General features: G+C 40.7%; 1 protein-coding gene across 3 annotated transcripts in view; it reads left to right on the top strand.

The window, feature by feature from the left end:
• The window catches only part of ARFGEF1 (ADP ribosylation factor guanine nucleotide exchange factor 1), a 626657-nt gene that overhangs the window by 313424 nt on the left and 288224 nt on the right, over window positions 1-25009 (top strand). For all 3 annotated transcript variants that reach the window (XM_029591432.1, XM_029591431.1, XM_029591434.1), the window contains 3 exons: window positions 3463-3574; window positions 19795-20000; window positions 20142-20226. In XM_029591432.1, the coding sequence (XP_029447292.1) occupies window positions 3463-3574; window positions 19795-20000; window positions 20142-20226 (403 nt within the window). The remainder of the gene's footprint in view (window positions 1-3462; window positions 3575-19794; window positions 20001-20141; window positions 20227-25009) is intronic.

The following is a 25009-nucleotide window of genomic DNA, read 5'->3' as shown; positions in this document are numbered from 1 at the left end:
AGATTAGCCGCATCAGCAGGAGACCAGGGAGTGTGGTATTTTGGCCGCAGAGGTGGCGCAACACCAGCTTGCGCTTTGAGACACAGTGGTTGAGAATCGCTGCCCTACCCTATGTATACCTTGGCCTGACATTAACTCTCTGGCAATTTAGCTGTAAGACATTACAAGAAAAACTCCCAAGGGCCTTACATGAAATAAAAATACACCCTGTTACACACACAACCTCTCTCTCTCTCACACACACACCTCCCCCCACCCCCGTGCACCCTCTCATACACAAGATCCTCTCATACACCTGCATTCATTCTCACAGGGACAGATCCACATTCACATCTGTGCAGGTAGATTTTCATGGGAACAATTATATGCATATTTTTGACAATTCAACAGTGTGCACATAAGTACGGAGCCTTCCCCCAATCCCATTCCCATAAATGCTTTCTCTCGCTACAGGAGAAAATGCACACATAGAGACCTCAGGCACATACTTTGATCCACATATAGGGTGGGCAATTGTTAAAAAGCCCATTTACTGGTGGAAATGCCTTTTAAAATTACTCTTAGTCTCTTTTGAACATCTGTGTTGTGGAGAACTGCCTCCTGGTTGGGACCAGGAAGCAACTGCCCCTAGGGGGCGGAGCACTGGAGGAGACAGAGGCTAGGTAGAGCTTCACCATTGGAAGCCCAAGGTCCCCCCAGGAGGAGCCCGTAGGGACCTAGGCCGCTTGGACTTAGGTGGACCTTGCAGGGTCTCCGGCGTGCCCACAAGCAGAAGGGGAACGCGGTCAAGTTCGAAGCAGGAGGTCCGATGTAACAAGGAGGACCAGAAGAGCATGGCTGATGACAAGGCGAGGAACAGAGCCAGAATCTAAGGACGTGGTCAGGCAGGCAGAGGGCAAAGTCCAGGAGACAGTCCGAGGAGTGGTCAGTGAGCAGAGATCAGGTACCGGAGGTCAGACGAGGTCACAGGCCGATGTCAGAAGGCAGGCAGCAGGCAGGCAGGTCGATGAACAGACTGGAGTCAGAGGCAGGCAGCAGACAGGCAGGCAGGTTGAGAAACAAGCAGAGGTCAGTACCAGTAAGTAAGACAGTCCGGGGTACTACCTGGGTAGACGAACAGATGAATAGGAACAGGAGGACCCTAGAGTACTAGGAAGCAGGAACAGAACTGGAACAGAAGGATCCTGGAACGAAACTTGGAACAAGACAGGAGCAAGCAACAAATGCAGTGACAATCTAGCACAAACGCCGACCCGATTGCCAAGGCAAGGAAGTTCAAGCAATAACTTCCTTATAATGGGGAATCAATCAGGGCGTGCCGCAGAGCTAGGACCCACCCTTGGCCCTACAAGAGGCTGGGCGGTCTGCGTATGCGTAGGGGCGTGGCCGACAGCCAAGGACGCTGAGCTCCGGCGTGAGGCCTGGTGTGCAGTGGAAGGCCGGGCAACCGCCGCTGCGGGACGCCAGGGCCTGAAAGCGCTAGCAGCAGCCGCTAGGGAGGCCGACCCAGGACCTGACGTGGAACCATGAAGGTGAGCAGGCCCGTGCGCGGGCCAGGCGGACGGGGATGCGTAACAGTACCCCCCTTCTAGGCCTACCCCCTACGCGGAGTTAGTTTATCAGGATAAGTCCTATGGAATGTCTTCAGCAGCTCCTTATCAAGGATATTGTGGGAAGGCTCCCACAAATTCTCCTCATCCCCAAAACCCTCCCAGTCTAAGAGGTATTCCCATTTTCCTCGACATCGACGAACATCAAGGACCTCTCTTACCTGGAGGGAAGAGTCAGGTTCTGTAGAGACCCGTGGAGGAGAGGGAACTCTATGTGAGGGCCAGGAGAGGACCAATGGCTTCAACAAGGACACATGGAACGTGTTATGGATACCCATGGCACGAGGTAGCTGGAGGTAATAGGATACAGCTCCCACTCTTGGATTACAGGGAATGGTCCAATGTACTTCAGAGCCATGCGATGTGAGGGAAGTCTCAGTCGTATGTGTTGAGCACTTAGCCACACTTTCTGGCTAGGACGGAAGAGTGGAGCAGGATGTCTATGGATGTCAGTTACGCTTGGAGCATTCAGTGGCTTGAGAAAGATGCTCTTTTACTTGATTCCATACTTGACGAATGGTATGAGCCATTGATTGTGCCGCTGGAGAAGGAACTGTCAGAGGGACTGGAAGAGGCAGTCGGGGCTTCCGTCTGAATACCATGAAGAACGGAGATACATCCGTGGCTGCAGCAACATGAGTGTTGTGCGACAGCTCAGCCCAAGGCAGAAGATCAGCCCAATTATCCTGCTGATCATTTACATAGGAACGGAGGAAAGTCTTCAGAGTTCGATTGGTCCTTTCAGCTTGACCATTGGCCTGTGGATGATAGGAAATGTTAAACTTCTTATATAGGAAACGCCAAAATTTGGTAGCAAACTGTGGTCCCCAATTGGAAATAATCTTCTTCGGGAGTCCATGAAGGCGAAAAATGTTCTTCAGGAACAGCTTCGCCAATTCCGGGGCTGAGGGAAAACCCTATCCTATGCTGCACATGTTGGGAATGGCTTGGAATTACTTAAACAGTGAGGGCTACCACCCTGCTTGTCCTTGGAGAAAGCAGAGTTGCTTACCTGTAACAGGTGTTTCCAAGGAGAACAGGATGTTAGTCCTCGTGAAACCCGCCTGCCACCCCGCAGAGTTGGATTTCCCTTGGTTGTTTTATTTTTGGCGAACTCTACGTTATAAGACTGAAGAGGGACCCCGCGTAGATGCGTGGTTAGCAGCAGGCTGGGCATGCTCAGTGTGCCAGTCACTTTCTAGAAACTTTGGCAATAGTTTTCCATGCCTGGCTTTATCTGATGATGTCACCCATGTGTGAGGACTAACATTCTGCTGTCCTTGGAGAACACCTGTTACTGATAAGCAACTCTGCTCTCACCCTCATCATGTAACCCCTCATTCCAGAGCCTCCTTTCCATTGAAAGTGTCCTGCCCACCTGTGCATGGAAGCCTGGGCAGTATTTAAATGCTTCTATCATATCTCCCCTATGCCGCTTTCCCTCTAGGATACATATGTTGAGACCTAAGTCTATCCTCATACATGCTTTATAACAAAGACCACTGACCATTTTAGTAGCCATCTTCTGGAATGACTCCATTTGGTTAATATCATTTTGAAGGTGCAGTCTGCAGAATTGAATACAGTATTCCAAATGAAGTAAGAACTTGGACTTATAAAGGGGCAATGTCATCTCCTTTTCTGCTGATCATTCTTATCCATATAAACCCATGCATCTCTCTGGCTTTTGTCATTGCTTCTATATATTCTTCCCCGTCACCTCTGAGTCTCTCAATGCTACTTTTGCATTTCTTTCTAGCACTAACAAATACTTGCAAAAGAAAAACATTGATTCACCTTAGGCATCTTTTCACATATATTTAATTAAGCTTCTTTCACATGCATTGTACAGATTTAATAAGAAGCCAAAGAGGGGAATACAGTATTTGCAAGAACAAGGAATGCTTGGAACTACTCAAGAAGATATTGCACAGTTCTTACATCAAGAGGAAAGATTAGACTCGGTAAGCAAAGTATTTTATTAACTTAAGATTTATTTAAGTTTGCCTGAAACCTTAAATCTAATCTATTGTGCTTATGTATTATATTCTGTTATAGTACAAGAAATCCTGGAGGGAGGGGGGGGGGAGGAGCAGGGAGAGCATCTCGGGATAGGGTAGAAGCATGGAGGTGATAGTGATAGAAAAGAAAATGGAGAGCAAAGAAAATCAACAGTAGCCCAAAAATTAACAAGCAGAATAAGCAAATGTCTTCTAAAATAGATTATAAAAAAATGAGCACAAAAATAGATGTATCTAAGGAAAATAATTTCTTTAAGAACATAAGAAAATGCCATACTGGGTCAGACCTAGGGTCCATCAAGCCCAGCATCCTGTTTCCAACAGTGGCCAATCCAGGCCATAAGAACCTGGCAAGTACCCAAAACCTAAGTCTATTTCATGTTACTATTGCTAATGGCAGTGGCTATTCTCTAAGTGAACTTAATAGCAGGTAATGGACTTCTCCTCTAAGAACTTATCCAATCCTTTTTTAAACACCGCTATATTAACTGCACTAACCACATCCTCTGGCAACAAATTCCAGAGTTTAATTGTGCGTTGAGTGAAAAAGAACTTTCTCCGATTAGTTTTAAATGTGCTCCATGCTAACTTCATGGAGTGCCCCCTAGTCTTTCTACTATCCGAAAGAGTAAATAACCGATTCACATCTACCCGTTCTAGACCTCTCATAATTTTAAACATCTCTGTCATATCCCCCCCTCAGCCGTCTCTTCTCCAAGCTGAAAAGTCCTAACCTCTTTAGTCTTTCCTCTTAGGGGAGCTGTTCCATTCCCCTTATCATTTTGGTAGCCCTTCTCTGTACCTTCTCCATCACAATTATATCTTTTTTGAGATGCGGCGACCAGAATTGTACACAGTATTCAAGGTGCGGTCTCACCATTGAGCGATACAGAGGCATTATGACATTTTCCGTTTTATTCACCATTCCCTTTCTAATAATTCCCAACATCCTGTTTGCTTTTTTGACTGCCGCAGCACACTGAACCAACTATTTCAATGTGTTATCCACTATGATGTTAAGATCTCTTTCTTGGGTTGTAGCACCTAATATGGAACCCGACATTGTGTAATTATAGCATGGGATATTTTTCCCTATATGCATCACCTTGCACTTATCCACATTAAATTTCATCTGCCATTTGGATGCCCAATTTTCCAGTCTCACAAGGTCTTCCTGCAATTTATCACAATCTGCTTGTGATTTAACTACTCTGAACAATTTTGTGTCATCTGCAAATTTGATTATCTCACTCGTCGTATTTCTTTCCAGATCATTTATAAATATATTGAAAAGTAAGGGTCCCAATACAGATCCCTGAGGCACTCCACTGTCCACTCCCTTCCACTGAGAAAATTGTCCATTTAATCCTACTCTCTGTTTCCTGTCTTTGGTTCCTTAAGTACTTTTGGCTGGTACCCCAGTTTTCTAAATATTTTTCTACCTGTGTTGTAAGTTTGCAGAGAAAATAGAGGGGTGTAGTTATTTAGAGCAGTGAATTACAGAGACTTAAATCCTACTTTACCACTTCATTTCTATGCAAATTTGGGAAACCTTAATCATCTTATTCCTTAGGTTAACAAACTTTTTTTTTGTCTTCCTCTTTTGTACTCCACGATCTTAGGTAGAAGAGCATCCAAGATCACCCCTTAATTCCCTCCAGCACCCACCTTTCCCACACCGAAACACAAAGCTCATAATAATCTAAATAGCAATAGTAGTATAGCCATTACCCAAACATTCACCCTCCTAGGTCCTCTGTGTAGCATGCCAACAGACTGGCTACAATATATGAGTGCCTACATGTATCCTTTTGGATTATAGTAAATCAGATTATGGGTTGAATCCATATGACATTTTTCTGTGTAGCATGCCAGCAGACTGGCTACAATATATGAGTCACTCAACCAACCACGTTAGCCTAAAAAATTACACATTTGGACTGTTGGTAAATCTCTAACTGATATGTTGAAGGTACCAATAAGTCCAGCGTTTTGTTTTTTTTATCAACGAACCTATGTTAGCTCTAAATGACCTTCATAATAGGCTTCATCATATAGTTTTCAAGAATAACGTTCAAACTCAGCCTTATATTTAATCATTGGTCAAATTCTTCACTTCACGAAATCACTTATCTTAAAACTGTTCTGTAGTCATGCATGCCTTGATAATAGAAGCCTTCTACTACGAAGCGACTCTGCCTGACACGGGACCGTGTTTCGGATTAAAGATCCTTTTTCAAGGGCTTAAATCACCGCAATGGAGAAGGTTCACTGTATGAAGCTTTTAACAAACATTTCATTAATTTCAAGATAAAGGCGTTCTAAAAATTCAACATTCAACAAAACATCCCAGCACTTACTATTGCAATAGTCACAGTTAAAATATGGCGTGATGGCGTTCCCTTTCCGGTATCAGCGGAAAGGCAACATTTTACAAACGGGCTTTAAAGGGCTGTGCTGTCAATCAAACAGCCGATGTAACTGGGAACTGCTTAGTATTGAAGACAGAACTGAATTTGTTCATAGCATGATACACCGACTTAATAGGGAACTGCTTGACAATGCGCGGTAATGACAAATTAATGAAAACTTAATAACATTTTTATTGCCCACCTCCCTCCTCTGTAACACAACTGCATAATTAAATCAAAGAGTACCACTCTACTGCTGCATTAAGACCTCTAGGATGAGAAGCATTTAGCCGAAAAATCCACTGTTGTTCCTTCAAATTCAAGGCTACCTTCGGATCTCCTCCTCTTTGGTTAGGCTGCACCACTTCTATTAACCGCCATTTTAATTCAGCAAATATATGCTGCAATTGGGCACAATGTGCTACAATTGGTGCTTGTGTTTTGACTGTCCTCAAGCAACTTCGATGTTCTATGAGCCGGGTTATTATGGTGCGTTTTGTATGTCCTACGTAGTATAGATTGCATAGACAGACGATTAAATAAACCACATTAGTGGTGGAACAATCCGAATGATGATGTGCTTGATGAATTCTTCCTGTCTGATCAGTCCAGCAGGGCCTGTAATGGCCTGTTTGCAGAGATCACATTCCTGACATGACCAATGGCCTATTTGGGCACGATTTTCTAGTGTTGGAATAGGAGATAAAAAAGAGTGAACCACATGATCCCTAATGTTCATCCCACGGCTATAAGCTATTACTGGTCTTTCTTTAAAGACCTGATATATCTTGAGAATTGGCCAATGATATAGAATAACTGACGCGATTGCCGTTTGACCAGGTTCCTCATGTTAGTCTTCTAGGAAAAGTAAAAAGTCATGGGATAGGTGACGATGTCCTTTTGTGGATTACAAACTGGCTAAAAGACAGGAAACAGAGAGTAGGATTAAATGGACAATTTTCTCAGTGGAAGGGAGTGGGCAGTGGAGTGCCTCAGGGATCTGTATTGGGACCCTTACTTTTCAATATATTTATAAATGATCTGGAAAGAAATAAGATGAGTGAGGTAATCAAATTTGCAGATGATACAAAATTGTTCAGAGTAGTTAAATCACAAGTTGATTGTGAAAAATTACAGGAAGACCTTGTGAGACTGGAAAATTGGGCATCGAAATGGCAGATGAAATTTAATGTGGATAAGTGCAAGGTCATCATCTTATAGGGAAAAATAACCCATGCTAAAGTTACACAATGTTAGGTTCCATATTAGGTGCTACCACCCAAGAAAGATATCTAGGCGTCATAGTGGATAAGACATTGAAATCGTCGGTTCAGTGTGCTACGGCAGTCAAAAAAGCAAACAGAATGTTGGGAATTGTTAGGAAAGGAATGGTGAATAAAATGGAAAATGTCATAATGCCTCTGTATCGCTACATAGTGAGACCGCACTTTGAATACTGTGTACAATTCTGGTCGCCGCATCTCAAAAAAGATGATATTGCGATGGAGAAAGTACAGAGAAGGGCGACCAAAATGATAAGCGGAATGGAACAACTCCCCTATGAGGAAAGACTAAAGAGGTTAGGACTTCTTAGCTTGGAGAAGAGACGGATGAGGGGGGATATGATAGAGGTGTTTAAAATCATGAGAGGTCTAGAACAGGTAGATGTGAATCGGTTATTTACTCTTTCAGATAATAGAAAGACTAGTGGGCACTCCATGAAGTTAGCATTTGGCAAATTTAAAACTAATCGGAGAAAGTTCTTTTTCACTCAACGCACAATTAAACTCTGGAATTTGTTGCCAGATGATGTGGTTAGGGCAGTTAGTGTAGCTGTGTTTAAAATAGGATTGGATAAGTTCTTGGACATTACCTGATATTTATTAAATTGACTTAGAAAATAGCCACTGCTATTACTGGCAACAGTAATATGGAATAAACTTAGTTTTTGGGCACTTGCCAGGTTCTTATGGCCTGGATTGGCCACTGTTGGAAACAGGATGCTGGGCTTGATGGACCCAATGGGATCGAAGTTTGTGGCTCTTTGTCCAGTAGTAGTCAATGTCTTTCAGCATTTACTGCTCTCTTGTAGGGTTTTTTTGATAGTGGACATTGGATAACCTCGTTCTAATAATCTGCGAAATAGAAAATCAGATTGGGAAATGAATTCCGCTTTTTCACTGCATAGCTGACGTAAATGTAGAAATTGTCCTACTGGTAGATTCTTACATAGATGTAACAGATGGAAACTGGTGAAATGCAGTAAAGTGTTTCTCTCTGTAGGTTTTCTGTAAATGGTAGTGGCTAACAAATCTTCATTCTTCTCAATGAGAATGCCAAGGAAATTGATGATAGGTTGGTAACTCATGGTAAATTGAAGATGAGGATCTAGAGAATTGATCCAACAATGAAATTTCTGTAAATCATCCATATCTGAGTGCCACAGGAAAAAGATGTCGTCTATATATCTAGTTGAAAAGGTTACATGTTGAAACATGCTGGAATTATACACCAGTGATTCTTCAAAATTTGCAATGTATATATTGGCTAGGCTAGGTGCCATAGTAGCGCCCATCGCGGTTCCTTGGATCTGTTTGTAAAAAATCCCTTCAGTGACACAGAAATTTTCACACAAATTCAACTATGCTAGTGCTATTATGAATTCCGAAGGTATTCTGTGTGGACGTGCTCTTTTATCTAATGTATGTTGGACAATCTCCAAAGCCGCCTCCTGCGGGATATTAGTGTAGGTGGCTTGTATGTCCATAGTAACCAAAAGTACACATCCCACATTTGTGATAGATTGAAGTTTTGTTAACATGTTTTGTGTCTTTTAAATAGGAATTAGCCTGCGATACAAGGGTTGTAGAAGGTATTCCATGAAAGTGGATAGTGGTTCCAGTATTGAGTCGATTGTTGTAACAATTGGTCTCCCCGGTAGATCAATTGGATTTTTGTGGAGTTTTGGAACCATATAAATGGTCAGTGTTTTCGGGAATTCCACTACTAAAAATCTGGCTTCTTTTGCCGTGAGAAAACCCTGAGCTCTTCCATCATCTACTAGCTGGCTAATAACTTTGTATAACGATGGGCCAGGATCTTGGTCCAAGATTTATTCGAAGGATCAGAAAGGTGAGAAAGTACTGTTAGTGTAGTTATCTCTGTCTAACACGACCACCGCTCCACCTTTGTCTGCTTGTTTTATGATGATGGAATGATCATCCCTAAGAGTTTTTAAAGCCGCAATTTCATCTTTTGATAAATTGTATCGCAGTGGGGTGGTATATATTAAGACATATTTGGAGATCCACTGCTCCTGGAGGGAGCCAGTTTGATTTGGGGTGGACAATAGAACAATCTATTGTGGGTGCTTGTTGTGCAAAAAATAGTGTCACCTGTAGTTTCCTAAAAAAACGGAATAAATCCCTTCTGCATTTAAATGACTCATAGTGTTGATAGGGAATGAAGGATAATCCTTTTTCCAAAACCTGTATCTGGGAACGAGAAAGAAAATGACCAAAATATTGATTGTTAGATGTTGGCTTTGCAACCTCGTCTGAGGGCATTGTTCTGGGTTGGGCCACGCTGGCTGGCGAGAATACCAAAAATACCTTCGGCCTTGGTATCTGTTCAAAGGGTGAAAGTTTCCCCGTCATTGATCAGATCCTCTGGCTGTGTTGTTGGTATTAACCAAATTGGTCTGGTCTTCATCTGAGCTTGTAGATGAGTCATCAGAGGAACCCGCAAAAGCAACTCTTTTAGGTGGATTATTTGTTCATCATTGCCATGAATATACATAGCCAGTGGAGTAATCTTTTTCGTCTCTTTTAAATTTGGCTATTTTATTTTGTTTTAGATCAAGCCGGAATTTCTCCAACATCTGGTTATGATCGTGTAGTTTTTTGTCGAAGTCTTCTAAAGATTCATGCGATTGTAAAAAGGACTTAACTTCTTCACATGAGACTTTGACCATATCAGACAATTTATTTGTTCTTTCCACTAAGAGTAACATGATGTCCAAAGAACACTTATTGAGGATGAAAATCCACCTGTTCACAAATTCCTCATTGTCAGTGTATATCGATGGCGCCAAGTTAATACTTAATCCTCTGGGAATCCTTTCATTTTTTATATACAGTAACAAAAGTTGAAGAGTGTATTTTAGATCTGTTCAAATGTTTTTGAAACGTCAGGCTAGTTGGATTCAAGATTTATTGTCAGTGCTGTCTGGTGTATCATCAAACAATAATGTCCCTTGTAGTGCCTGGGTTACGTGCCGTTCGGAGTAGCTGAAAACATTCGCCCACATCTTGAACAATGAGGTAGTACGTGGAAATACACTGACAATCACTCAACCAACTACGTTAGCCTCAAAAATTACACAATTGGACCATTGGTAAATCTCTAACTGATATGTTGAAGGTATCAATAAGTCCAGCGTTCTTGTATATTTTTAATCAACAAACCTGTTAGCTCTAAATGACCTTCATAATAGGCTTCATTGTATACTTTTCAAGAATAACTTTAAAACTCAGCCTTATATTTAATCATTGGTCCCTGAATGTTTATTTTTTTTAAAGATTTTTTTAGATTAAGCCACTGCCCCTTTCTTGTGAAATAGACTGTACTGTGTACATATATTTTATGCGCTGTGCACAAAATTATCACTTCATGCAAACATGGACAAATTCTTCACTTCACGAAATCACTTAAAACTGTTCTGTAGTCATGCATGCCTTGATGATAGAAGCCTTCTACTATAAAGCAACTCTGCCCGACACGGGACTGTGTTTCGGATTAATGATCCCTTTTTTCAAGGGCTTAAATCACTGCAATGGAGAAGGTTCACTGTATGAAGCTTTTAACAAACATTTCATTAATTTCAAGATAAAGGCATTGTTCTAAAAATTCAACAAAACATCCCAGCACTTACTTTTATAATAGTCACTGTTCAAATATGGCGTGATGGCGTTCCCTTTCGGGTATCAGAGGAAAGGCAACATTTTACAAACGGGTTTTAAAGGGCTGTGCTGTCAATCAAACAGCCGACGTAATTGAGAACTGCTTAGTATTGAAGTTAGAACTGAATTCGTTTATAGTATGATGCACTGACATAAGAGGGAACTGCTTGACAATAATGCGTGTTAATGAAAAATTAATACATTAGTTCACTCTTTTTTATCTCCTATTCCAACACTAGAATATCGTTCGCAAATAGGACATTGGTCATGTCAGGAATGTGATCTCTGCAAACAGGCCATTACATGTTCCAGCTGGACTGATCAGACAGGAAGAATTCATCAAGCATGTCATCATTCGGATTGTTCCACCACTAATGTGGTTTATTAAATCGTCTGTCTATGCAATCTATACTACGTAGACGTACAAAACGCACCATAAAAACCCGATTCATAGAACATCGAAGTTGCTTGAGGACAGTCAAAACACAAGCCCCAATTGTAGCACATTGTGCCCAATTGCAGCATACATTTGCTGAACTAAAATGGCGGATAATAGAAGTGGTGCAGCCTAACCCAAGAGGAGGAGATTAGCCTTGAATTTGAAGGAACAACAGTGGATTTTTCGGCTAAATGCTTCTCAAACTAGAGGTCTTAATGCAGCAGTAGAGTGGTACTCTTTGATTTAATTATGCAGTTGTGTTACAGAGGAGGGAGGTGGGCAATAAAAATGTGATTAATTTTTCATTACCGCGCATTATTGTCAAGCAGTTCCCACTTATGTCATTGAATCATGCTATGAACGAATTCAGTTCTGTCTTCAATACCAAGCAGTTCTCAATTACGTTGGCTGTTTGACAGCACAGCCCTTTAAAGCCCGTTTGTAAAATATTGCCTTTCCACTGATACCAGAAATGGAATACTATCACGCTATATTTGAACAGTGACTATTGCAATAGTAAGTGCTGGGATGTTTTGTTGAATTTTTAGAACAACGCCTTTATCTTGAAACTAATTAAATGTTTGTTAAAAGCTTCATACAGTGAACCTTCTCCATTGCAGTGATTTAAGCCCTTGAAAGAGGATCATTAATCTGAAACACGGTCCCGTGTCGGGCAGAGTGGCTTCGTAGTAGAAGGCTTCTATCATCAATGCATGCATGACCACAGAACAGTTTTAAGATAAGTGATTTAGTGACGTGAAGAATTTGTCCATGTTTGCATGAAGTGATAATTTTGTGCACAGCGCATAAAATATATGTACACAGTACAGTCTATTTCACAAGAAAGGGGCAGTGGCTTAATCTAAAAAAATCTTTATAAAAAAAAACATTCAGTGACCAATGATTAAATATAAAGCTGAGTTTTAACGTTATTCTTGAAAACTATACGATGAAGTCTATTATGAAGGTCATTTAGAGCTAACATAGGTTCGTTGATAAAAAATACAAGAAAGCTGGACTTATTGGTACCTTCAACAGAGCAGTACAATATATGAGTGCCTACATGTATTCTTTTTGATCATAGTAAACCAGACTATGAGTTGAATCCATATGACATTTTTCATAAATGTTAATCGCAGAATACTAATATCCTGTGAGCATGAAATTAGAACACCCTAATCAGTATGCTCCTTAGACTTTTCTTCAACTATTTTTTCTATTATATAGCTTGATATGCTTGTCCAATCGTAATTCTTTATTTCAGTGTTTATCATTATCTTTTGAAGCATTTGTTGGGTGCAAGGTATCAATACACAAGTCAAGTCCATATTCTTGACCTTGAACACTAATGTTTCTCTTCATAAATCTATAGTACAGCATAGCACAAAAGAGAAGACCTTAGACATTAGTAAAAGAAAATATTTTGATTGAGGCTGTGAACTGCATTATAGATTTTTCAGTTTGGATTGTCAGTTATCACTACAAAGTGTAATATTAACATTGACTTAATATCTAATGTTTTTCTTCTATGTATATTCTGGTGTACAATTGTGTTGATGAATAATTAAAAAACAAAAATTGAACCATAACCTGAATACTATGGATCAGAGCGCTAACTGTACCTCTCTTGTAGATCATCATAGCAAAAGATTAAACTAATTAAAAATATGCAATTAAAATGCACTGGTCCTTTAAGACTTAACTTATTGGAAAATTGACTCCCTGGGAAGCAGATGTTGACCACTACAGCTGCATATGTACCATTAAAGACATTTTATAATGTGGACTAGCCCAGGAATAATAAATTGAAACATTTATGCAGAATGTCAAGTAGATTCAACCCATAGTATGGTTTATCACAAAGAATGCATTGATGTAACTAAAAATATAAACATTGATTAATTCTCATTAAGCAAAGGCCAATAGTTACCTATTTACTTGTTGTTAAAATTTGATTTCTTGAATTTCCATTTTAAGTCCAAAGCAGATGCAATATATAATATACATACAATTCCATATAAAACAAAGTCACAATAAAACAGAGATACACCACTAGACAACAACATGTCAATATATAGAATAACAACATAGGACTAACAGTCAATGAAATTTTAACAGATACTCAAATATAAAGAACTGGATCAATCACATATCCAAAAACCCTAGAAGCTCTGTCTGGCAATAAAAACTTCCTTCAGAAATTACACCTACATAAAAGCCTGGGTAAACAGCCATGCTTTGAATGACTTAATGTTACAAATATATATTGGATGTTATGCAGGTTGTGCAAGATAAAAATAAGTCTATTTTATAATGGCTGTATTTGATGTTACAATTTAAAAATAAGATCTCTGGGATACTCCTGTTTTGTGATTTCTTCATAACATGCTGTGTTAATGAGTTACAATTATATTTTACATACAAGGTTGAACTTCAGAATGCATTCTGTGTAGCAGATGTCCTACAATATTAGGCAATGAATGGCCATGAGATTGTCTGATGATGGTTAGAGATGAAGCATATGCTGAACATTATGTCCCTTTTTGAGTATGTAGCAACTCTAAATGATTTTTCCTAGTCAGATATAACCTTGAATATGGTTACACGTCGGCAAGCCAGAGCTGTTTTTACCTATCATTTAAAATACATTTGTATACTTTAGCAGTTTCACTGCCACTAGTATTAATGGACTAATGAGCAAAAAAACAAAAATCTTACTGGTATAAGATAAAATGAGAAGGTAATGGAGGTGGGGTTCTTAAGAGGGCTTAACCTTAGTAGAATCTAGTCAAAGCCCCTGATCTCCTGCAGCATATTTTTCAAGGTTCTGCAGCAAGGGTTAGCAAATTCATGGCAGGTTTTCCAAAATGCTGTGGCAGTTGTGGCAAATTTGCATAATTGTGCATAAAAATTCGCAGCTGTATATAAAAAAAAGTCAAGATTTTATTGAAAACTCACATTTTTAAACAATATTAAACTATATACATCTGCAAAACTCTCAATTTACAAAAAACAATTATTCATCTAGTAAACATAGGTCGGTTCTGTGTATGTGATCGAGGTGAGGTATTTTACTGTATCAGTCTTATTTGTTGTATTTTCTCAAGAGGACATGCATTAGTGATAAACTGCTGTCTTTTCATAAGTAGGGCTATTGAGCCTGGTAGTTGGTTTGTGTTGCTGTTACGGAGATGACACTAGAACCAGAATATATTTTTTGTAAGGTGAGTTGTAAGGGGTTAACGTTAATTGTGCACAATCGCTTTTCTTTTGAATTGAAATGTGAAACCATGGTTTTATTTTCCTGAGTTGTACTCATGTTTACATACCCCTGACAGAATTTGTAAAATGTATAGCATTTTAAGAAAACATGAGTGATCAAACAAAACATATCTGTTATTTTTAACGTGTTTCAAATTTATTATGCATTACAAACTAGTACAATCATTAAACAAACCATAGCAATAAGGGAAATAATAAAATGGTCCTGTTCAAAAGTTTGCATACCCTTCTTAATATTGTGTATTGCCCCCTTTTGCATCAATAACGGCTTGCAGTCTTTTGTGATAGTTGTGAATGAGGCCCATTATTTTCTCATGTGGTAGAGCTGTCCATTCCTCTTGCAAAAAATCCAGTAAATTCTTTGGTTCTCTAGCATGAACTGTATGTTTGAGTTCTCCCCAAAGTGGCTCAATGATGTTGCGATCAGGAGACTTTGATGGCCTCTCCAGAACCTTCACTTTCTTCTGCTGTGGCCACTGACGGAATCAGCTTGGCCTTATGTTTCGGATCATTGTCAAATTAGAAAGTCCATGTGCAGCTTCCTGGCTGATGAATACAAATTCTTCTCCAATATTTTCTGATAATATGCTGCATTCATCCTGCCATCATTTTTGTCTAAATTCCCTGTGCATCTGTAGCTCTCACACCTCCAAAATAGCAGAGATCCACCTCCATGCTTCACAGTAGGGATGGTGTGCTTCTCTTAATAATATTTATGGTTCTGACTATAAAGTTCAATTTTAGTCTCATCATTCCAAATTATTTTGTTCCAGAGGTTTTGAGGCTTCTCTAGATGCAGTTTTACCTATTGTAAACGGGCTGTTTTATGGCATTGGTGCAGCAATGGCTTTTTTCTGGCAACTCTACTATGCAACCTATTTTTGTTCAACTATCTCCTTATTGTGCATGCTGAACACTTACTCCACTTTGTTTCAGAGAAGCCTTTATTTCAGTAGAAGTTGCTTGTGGGTTTTTCCTGGCAGTTGTATCTGAAATCTTTCTTGGTCTATCTTGGTATTAACAAACCCCATAATTTTCCACTTCTTGATCAGAGTTTGAATGGTACTGATTAGCATTTTCAAATCTTTGGATATCTTTTTATATCTTTTGCCTGATTTATAAAGTTGAACTACTTTTACTTGCAGATCCTTTAACAGTTCTTTTGCTTTCCCCATGCTTCAGTAACCATCAAAGTCAGTGCAGCCTTGGATGAAATGCACAAGGGTTTCTCAAGAGCTAAAATTTAATTGACTATACACAGTCATTAATTACAATCAAATAAGGCACAGATGTGGATACCTATCCTTCATTGCCATCTCAACCTGTGTGTGTGTCAGCTTGAGTGTATTTTATCAGCCTAAACATTCAAGGGTATGTAAACTTTTGAACGGGACCATTTTATTTCCCTTATTGCTATGGTTTAAGGATTATGATATTTTGTGATATATAATAGTTTTAATTTGAAACACATTAAAAAGAACAGATGTGTTTTGTCTGATCACGCATGTTTTCTTAAAATGCTACATGTCTTACAAATTCTGCCAGGGGTGCGTAAACTTATGAGTACAACTGTATATAGAGATAATAAAAAATGACATGGGATAAAAATACTCCAAATAAAATTACATTTCTGATATAAATTAAAACAGGAAGCAACAAAAATTTTCAAAATGTAATACATCTCAGTTGAATTCAGGGTAGCAGCAGCAAGTATAGCAGTGAGAGCAGGCAATTCTATATCTTCATCAGAAGATGGCAGTAGCAATATGAATCCTGGGTCTGGCCAGAGATCTGTTTCTCTGTTTAACCTGCTGGTGCCATAGTGACATTGCTGGCAGTGTTGTAGTTCTGTCTTTCACTTAAACAGGCCAATGCAGTATCGGCAGGTAGAAAGCAGCTTTGGGTGCTCTGTCTGACCTGCCCTAAGCTCCCTCCCCCCAAGGTCTGGTCCTTTTCACTAACATTTGTCAGTGATAGGACCAATCCTCTTTCAGGACAGCCTTCTGAATGGTGATTGGCCCTTTCACTGACATGTGACAGTGAAGGAACCAATCCGCAATAAGTGAAGGAGTGAATAAATCAATATTAAAGTGTCAAGCACATCCCTGAAAATACAGAAAAGTGCGGGGATTAATTTCTGAGCATATAAATGTGCAAATTGGGCACACATTTTTTTTCTGCATTGAGGGGAATACATAATAGCGCTCATCAAAATAAATTTACATGTGATGAGCGCTATTATCTATGCTGGCAGGTGGGTGCATGTTTTGGATGCTCTAACTCCCGTTTTACATCAGGGGTTATGGCCACGTGTCCAAAACATGCGTTCAACCGCTCGTTGAGCCTTGTGCTGCAGCCAGCGCACCATATTACATCTGCCTGTGACAGAAGGGCCTTATAGTAACCCTGCAGGCACTATCAGGCTTTGTTTAGCTAACTCAATCACACAGCAGGTGGTCTTAGAAGTCTGAATATGTGGATGGGCTGTCAATTATGCAATAAACTAATTATGATTGCAGGAACCTAGGGGTTGTGAATAAGGTTTCCTCATATAGAAAATGTATCAGATTTATATAGTTTAAAACAGTGGTTCTCAACCTTTTTTCTGTTGGGACACACCTGACAGATGGTTCTCACATGCGTGACACACTGAACACATGACCATCATAGGGCTAAATGTAAAAGTACAGTTTGTACCACAGGAACCCCCCCGACCCACAATTATGGATGTAAAGCAGAATTATGACATCCCCCGTACAACTCACCTTACAAAAAATATATTCTGGTTCTAGTGTCATCTCAGTAACAGCAACACAAACTCCAACTACCAGGCTCAATCGCGCTACTTATGAAAAGACAGCAGTTTATCACTAATGCATGTCCTCTTGAGAAAATAAAACAAATAAGACTGATACAGTAAAATACCTCACCTCGGTCACATACACAGAACCGACCTACCATACTCCCAGGATCTGCAGTAATGCACATAAACTAATCCACACACAGTTACACTTGTCTTATGGAATGCACTCAAACAGTAACAATCCTACCTATGAAAATGCACCATTACAAATATTAAGTCAGGCCCTAAACACCAATACACCTCCTATTAGGAAAACAGAACTAGCCAAGCAGCTATAGATCCCAACACAGAAATAATTGTATAATTATACTAATAAGCAGAATAAATGTTTCACAACTATGAACAGAATAATATCCAACAATTAAAAACTCATAAAAATTATTTAAAATTCTCCAAACACCAATAAAATATTTCAAAACAGCAGATACATCACATAATATTCAGTAATTAAAATGGCAGTCAATCAAGAAAAATAAACTTAAAAAGCCACCTTTACTAACCCCCCTCCAGCAGCTCTCCTACTCCTCTTCCATGCAGGCCAGTAGCACACACCAGAAGCAGTAGTGGCTGAAGCTCTGTACTCATGGTCCTCTTCCTTGGTGCCTACGACCAGTCTCTCTGTCTCTCACACACACACATACCAGTTACACTCCCATGACCAGTTTCTGTCTTTCACACACCAATCATCTCCCGACCAGTCTTAAGAACATACACACCAGTCACCTTCCCAATCAGTCTCTCTCTTACGCGCACACACACAGGCTTCCCACTTCCATGTTCTATCTTATATATACAGGCTTCTCACTCCCATGCTGTCTCACACACACCCAGGTTTCTTACTCCTATGCTAGCTCTCGCCACATGCACAGGCTTCTCATTCCCATAATCCCTTCTCTCTCACACACACACATGCCAGTCACACTCTCATACCAGTTTCTGTCTCTCACACACCAATCATCTCCTGACCAATCTTTCTCTTACACACACACACACACACACACACACACACACCAGTCACCTTCCCGAACACACTCTCTCTCTCATATGCACACACACACAGGCTTCCCACTCCCATGTTCTATCTTCCATATACAGGCTGATACACACACACCTGTTTCTCACTCCTATGATAGCTCTCTCCACATGCACAGGCTTCTCATTCCCATAATCACTTTCTCTCTCACACACACGTACCAGTGACACTCACATACCAGTTTTTCTCACACACACCAATCACCTTCCCAAACAGTCTCTCTCTCTCATGCACACACACACAGGCTTCCCACTCCCATGTTCTATCTTACATATACAGGCTTCTCACTCCCATGCTGTCTCACACACACCCATGTTTCTCACTCCTATGCTAGCTGTCTCCACATGCACAGGCTTCTCATTCCCATAATCACTTTCTCTCTCACACACACACACTCCAGTCATCTCCCTGACCAGTACTTCCATTGTTTCTCCTATATACACACATCACCTCTGCCCAGTTTCTCTCAATCACACACATGCTCTCTCTCACACACTTTACATAGATGATCTCAGTCAAATGCTCTCACTTACACACAGGCTCTCCGTCACAGTTACACATGCACACTCTCAATCACACATACATTCTCTTACTTACAGACAGGCTGGCTGGCTGCCTCTCTCTCTCATTTCCTGCCCTCTTCCCCCACCCCCGAGCACAAATGGTAGCTGCAGCAGCCTCCTTCTCTAGCCCCCGCAGGCCAAGAAAGAAGAATCCCATTGGCCACGGGAGGCTAATTCTGCTGTCTCCTGCGCCGATTTCTGGCTGCTTCTGATTTTGCTTCGGGACCACGCTACTGCTCGGGGCCGCCACTACCGCCGCTACTTTTTCGTGCAGCATGGCTCTTTCTTCTTCCCGCGCACTCCACTGCACATCACTTCCTGTTCCGGGCCAGAGTGGGGGCAGGTGCGGGAAGAAGAAAAGGCCCAGCTGCAGTTGCCAGCCTCCACTAACACTGCTGCCGTTCCCATCCGGGCTTGAATGTGCTGATAGCTCAGGTGGCAATGGCAGCAGTGGAAGATAGCCTGCCTCTTGCTCAGTGAAGGAAGAAGGGGGAAGAGCAGCGGGTGTCGCGACACACCGGTTGAGAAGCGCTGGCTTAAAATATGCAAACTTCTTAAATGAAAAAGAAAAACTGATTAAGGTAGATGTATTTATTTTCTTGTTCTTCTAGACTCAGGTTGGGGAATTCCTTGGTGACAATGATAAGTTTAACAAAGAAGTCATGTATGCATATGTGGACCAGCATGATTTCTCAGGCAAAGACTTTGTGTCAGCCCTCCGCATGTTTCTGGAGGGCTTCCGTCTTCCAGGAGAGGCTCAGAAAATCGATCGTCTGATGGAAAAGTTTGCTGCTAGATATTTGGAATGTAACCAAGGGTAAGGAATTATTTGTATTTACTTATGAAAGTTTGGGTTTCATTTATCAAGATTTGTTCTTCATATAAACAAAGTGGTAAATCAGGTCCTTTGCGCAGTAATTGGACAAAGCTGATAAGATGGCATTGTGTTCTTTTACAGGCAAACCCTGTTTGCTAGTGCAGATACTGCCTATGTCTTGGCTTACTCGATTATCATGTTGACAACAGACCTTCACAGTCCACAGGTATGTTACTATTAATGTGCATATACTTTTCTGGTGTACTCTTTGTTGTGATTAGGGACTATTTATTGTTTGGGAATATTTAACATGAAATAATATGGTTTCATGCATTTATAAAGAAAATAAATGTTTAAATATGTATGTGAACAGCTAGGAAAAATGAAAGTAGACAAGGCTTGGGGCCAAATGAGGTACATCCCAGGGTGCTGAGAGAGCTCAGAGATGTGCTGGTAGGTCTGCTGAAATATCTATTCAATAGATCCCTGGAAACGGGAGTGATGCTGCAAGATTGAAGAAGAGCAGTTATGGTCCAGCTTCACAAGAGTAGTAGCAGAGAGGAGGCTGGAAAGTACAGGCTGGTTAGCCTCACCTCGGTGGTGGGAAAATTAATGAAGACTCCGCTGAAGGAAAGGACAGAGAATTTTTATAATCTGTTAGGTTGCTAGACCTGAGGCTGCATGGATTCACCAGGGGAAGATTCTGTCAGACAAATCTGATTGAGTTTTTAATTGGTTGACTAGAGAATTAGGTAAAGGAAGAATGCTTGATGTGATTTACTTGGATTTCAGCAAAGCTTTTGTTAAGGACCCACAAAGGAAACTCATGAATCAAATGAGAAGCTTGGGAGAGAGGGTGCCAAGGTGATGAAGTGGATTAAAACTGGTTGACTAGTAGGAGACAGCACATAATGGTAAATATAACTTCCTCTGAAAAGATAACAGTGTTAAATGGAGTGCCATAGGGACTGGTTTTGGGCCAGGTTCTGTTCAATATCTTTGTGAGTGACATTGCGGAAGGGATAGAACATAAAGTTTATCTATTTGCAGGTGATACTAAGTCTGTAACAGAGTGGACATGCCTGAAGGAGTAGAGAATGAAAAGTTATTTAAGAAAGCTTGATTTGGAAACTGGGATTCAATGCCAAGAAGTGCAGAGTCTTTCATCAGGGGTGCAGTAATCCAAAAGAGCTGTATGTGATGTTGGAGGGTTTGAAAGGCAATATGCACAGACTGGAAGAGGGCTCTTGGAGTAATAGTGTCTGGTGATCTGAAGATAGTGAAACATTGTGACAAGGCGATAGCTAAAGCCAAAAGAATACTGAGCTGCATAGAGAAATGAATAATCAGTAAGAAAAAGGAGTTGATAATGTCCTTGTACAGGTCATGGATAAGGCCTCACCTGGAATATAGTGTTCAGTTCTGGAACCTGTATCTCAAAAAGGATAGAGACAGGATGGAAGTGGTCTGAAGAAGGGCGATCAAAATAGTGTGGGATCTGTATCTGAAGACTTATGAGGAGAGGAAGTACAGGGGAGATACGATACAGACCTTTAGATAACTGAAAGATTTTAATGATGCACAAACTTCGAACCTTTTCCATTGGAAAGGAAACTGTAGTGTGTATCTGGTGAAAAGGTAAACCATGTCTCTTCTGCTATTATCATTGGTCAATTGAATCCTTATGTTTATCAGTGTTTCTTATTTGCACATAAAATGTTACTTATGGTAGAATTCTTGGTATATAATTCTTCAGTTTGATACTCCTGCTGCCTGCCACTGCTTCAATGTTTCAGTAGATCTGCATCAGGGACATGAAAATCAAACAAATTAAAAAAAACTGTCTCTATTCATCTAAAAAAGAGAGCAGCAGTGTCGAGCTAAAAAATTTTTAAAGAACTGAACCACAATGTTTTACATAGGAACCTAAGCGAAACCATGTCAAGGATATTACAGTCTATTAAGTCTTAAGGTTAAGATGCGTGAACATCTGAGTCAGATAAATACCAAAACCATGAGTGCAATCTTGGGTAAAATACTGTGTAGTGCAACATCACTTATTTTCTGATCTACAGTGGACTGTCCTAAAGATAATTCGTATGCCTAAGTCATGAGGAGATATTGCATCTATTTCAAATTATCAAGAACAAAAATTCATTTTTTATTTGAACACTGTTGCAGCCCATTGATTTAATGAGGAAATTGATTGGCACAGTGACATCATTATCACTTTGGGTTCGTGGTTTTTGAGCTCTCCCCTCTGGGATTTAAAATCAGCAACAGGACCCGTTCTGTCTGGCTACACACAATCAAGGATATTGTCAAGCTTAGCCATTATCAACGGAAGTGTAAGATTTAATAGACTGTAATATTCTTGATCATTATAACAATATATATTTAGATGTGGTTTTGCTTAGGGTCATATGTGATACTGTTCTTTAAAAATGTTTTAGCTTGACACTGCTGCTCTCTTTCTTTAGATGAATGGAAACTCTTTTTTTATTTGTTTGATTTTCATGCCCCTGATGCAGATCTACTGAAACATTGAATCAGTGTCGGGCAGCAGGAGTATTGAATTGATGAATTATATATCGAGAATTCTACCATGAGATAAGTAAAATTTTATGTGCAAATAAGAAAAACTGATAAAAATGACACAATAGATGACCATTGATTATAGCAGAAGAGACATGGTCTACCTTTTGACCAGATATAATCTTGACGTGAGTGCCAACAGCATCCTTTTATATGATGGTCATCGTATTTCTTTAATTGAAGTCTTCTATATTCTCATGGTGAGTTATTTATTGATATACCATTATATTCACTGGAGTTGATTCTTCTTTTTCAATATTGTCACTTTTGTGTTGGTGCCTGAAGAATTTAGAGACAGATTAAACAATGCCTGAATAGTGTTGGCATTGAATTCAATAAGGCAGTGAGGTAGTTGTTTTGAAGTTACTTTTGAATCATTAAATTACTCTCTCTTCAGGCTTTATGTATGGATATTTTTGTGAGATTACCTTATAATGTATGAAATGACTGAAAATATGAGATATATATTTTTTGAACAGTCCCAGTTATTATTTTATCTTAATGCAAAAAAGACTTTTGTGTCCAGAAATAGGGATTTGGACTCTTTAAAATTATCTAGGCCTGATGTTTTTGATTTAGGCTACATAATATTTTCTCCATTGTAAGTGAGTAGGCTTTATGCCTAGGTAATCTGTTTCCTTTAACGTTTACCTGTATCCCTTAACTCTGTGAATTTCTTTTTTTTTTTTTTTAAGTGGATCGATTAATGGGATCAGGTATTTTTAACACTTTTATGAGTGACGTAATAGAGGTGCTGTCGGGAAAGGTTTGCTTTTTGCCATTGATATCAAAATCTATAATAGGGTGGACAGCCAGGAAGAAGTGGAAAACATGAGGAGGGATCTAGAGAAACTCGAGGAATGGTCTAAGGTCTGGCAGCTAAGATATAATACTAAAATATATAATGCAGTTAGGATGCAAAAACCCAAGAGAAATGTAAAGTATTGGAGGTGAAATTCTTCTAAGCACAGAGGAAGAGCAGGATCTGGGGATAATTGTATTTGATGATCAAAAAGTGGACAAACAGGTGGATAAAGTGACATTCCCTGTGTACGTACCCGGATCAGTCCAGACCGTGGGTTGAGCCTCCTGTCCAGCAGGTGGAGACAGACCAAAACTGTGAGGGTATTCTATATCAGGACAGAGCCTACCCTACACCCCTTCCATAATCGTCTGTCTCCAGCAGGTGCAGGCAGCTGAACCTACGGTTCTCCTTCTTCTTCTTCCCTTAGTTTTCCTGAGGGGAATTTCTTTACTTTTGGTTTGGATCAAGCAAGTATTAAATTCTTGTTTTAAAAAATAAAAAGAGGACTTTGAAAGTTTTCTCCCTTTTTTCCTCACAGAGACAGTTCGGTCTCTCCACTCTGCTGGGAGCCTGGGGGGGGGGGGGGCCTTGCCCATCCTAGGCCCCTTTTTCCCGGTGACCATCTGGGGTGATACCGGTGGTCCAGTCCCTCCCCCATTATCTAGCTGTCCACTGTAAAACAGTACCCTCTCAGGGAGTGTTTTTCCCCTGGCTTAGCTGAGCAGTTTAAAAAAAAAAAAAAAAGGGTACAAGCAGGGCTGTATTTGTTACTTGTATTTGTTACTTTTTAAGAACTGTGGACAGCTCCGGCAGCATGCAGAGATCAGTCGCTGCCTCCCACCAACTTCAGCCCTGCACAGCTCAGCTGTTTTTACTTTTTTGATGATTTTTTTCCTTCAGTGCTGATGCCCCGTTCCAGCGCCTGTAAAGCATGTGGAGAGTCTGCCACACGGTTTTCCCAGGAAGGCCTCTTTCAGGGTGCCTACCGGGTGGGGAGGGACCCTTATCGGTCCCCTCACCTGCAGCAACCAGGGGCGAGTTCCCTGCCACGTGGCCAAGGCCGTTCCCGGCCCGGAAAACCGCGGGAACGGCGGACATCTTGGAAGCAGGCTCAAATGCAGAATCGGATGTGCAGGAGGAAGGTGAGTCTGATTTTTTTTAGTTTCTCTTCCAGATTTGAGCCCCCCTCATGCCCCAGAGGGGGGTGCTTGACCTTTCCGTACCCCCTCCTACCCCTCTCCCCCCCCCCCCCCCGGGAAATCTTAAGTCTTGTTTCTCCGTGGAGTTTGTGCTTCTTATGCACAAGTCCTATTTAGCCAGCTTACAGCAGGAGGAAGATCCATCCCTGGAACCCCCACCAAAAAAACCACGAATTTCTCCTCTGCAACCTCGAAGGTGCCGGAGGGCCAGGGCTCGATTAGGGTGGGCCCGGGGGTCCCGCCGCCTCTGGATCCTCCACAGCCACCGCCTGTCCCAATTCCAGATCCGGATGTTGACCCACTGCTTCCTAACCCCCCCCCCCTCGAGGGGAACGATCCTCGGGTGTTACGCTTATTTCAAAAGGAGGAACTAGAACCGCTCTTTCCTTTCCATGTACTTTTCTTTTTCA

Source organism: Rhinatrema bivittatum, chromosome 2, assembly GCF_901001135.1.
Source record: "Rhinatrema bivittatum chromosome 2, aRhiBiv1.1, whole genome shotgun sequence".
Taxonomy (NCBI): Eukaryota; Metazoa; Chordata; class Amphibia; order Gymnophiona; family Rhinatrematidae; genus Rhinatrema; species Rhinatrema bivittatum.
The sequence above is the reverse complement of the archived record's forward strand: the minus strand, read 5'-3'. Positions and strand labels throughout refer to the sequence as shown.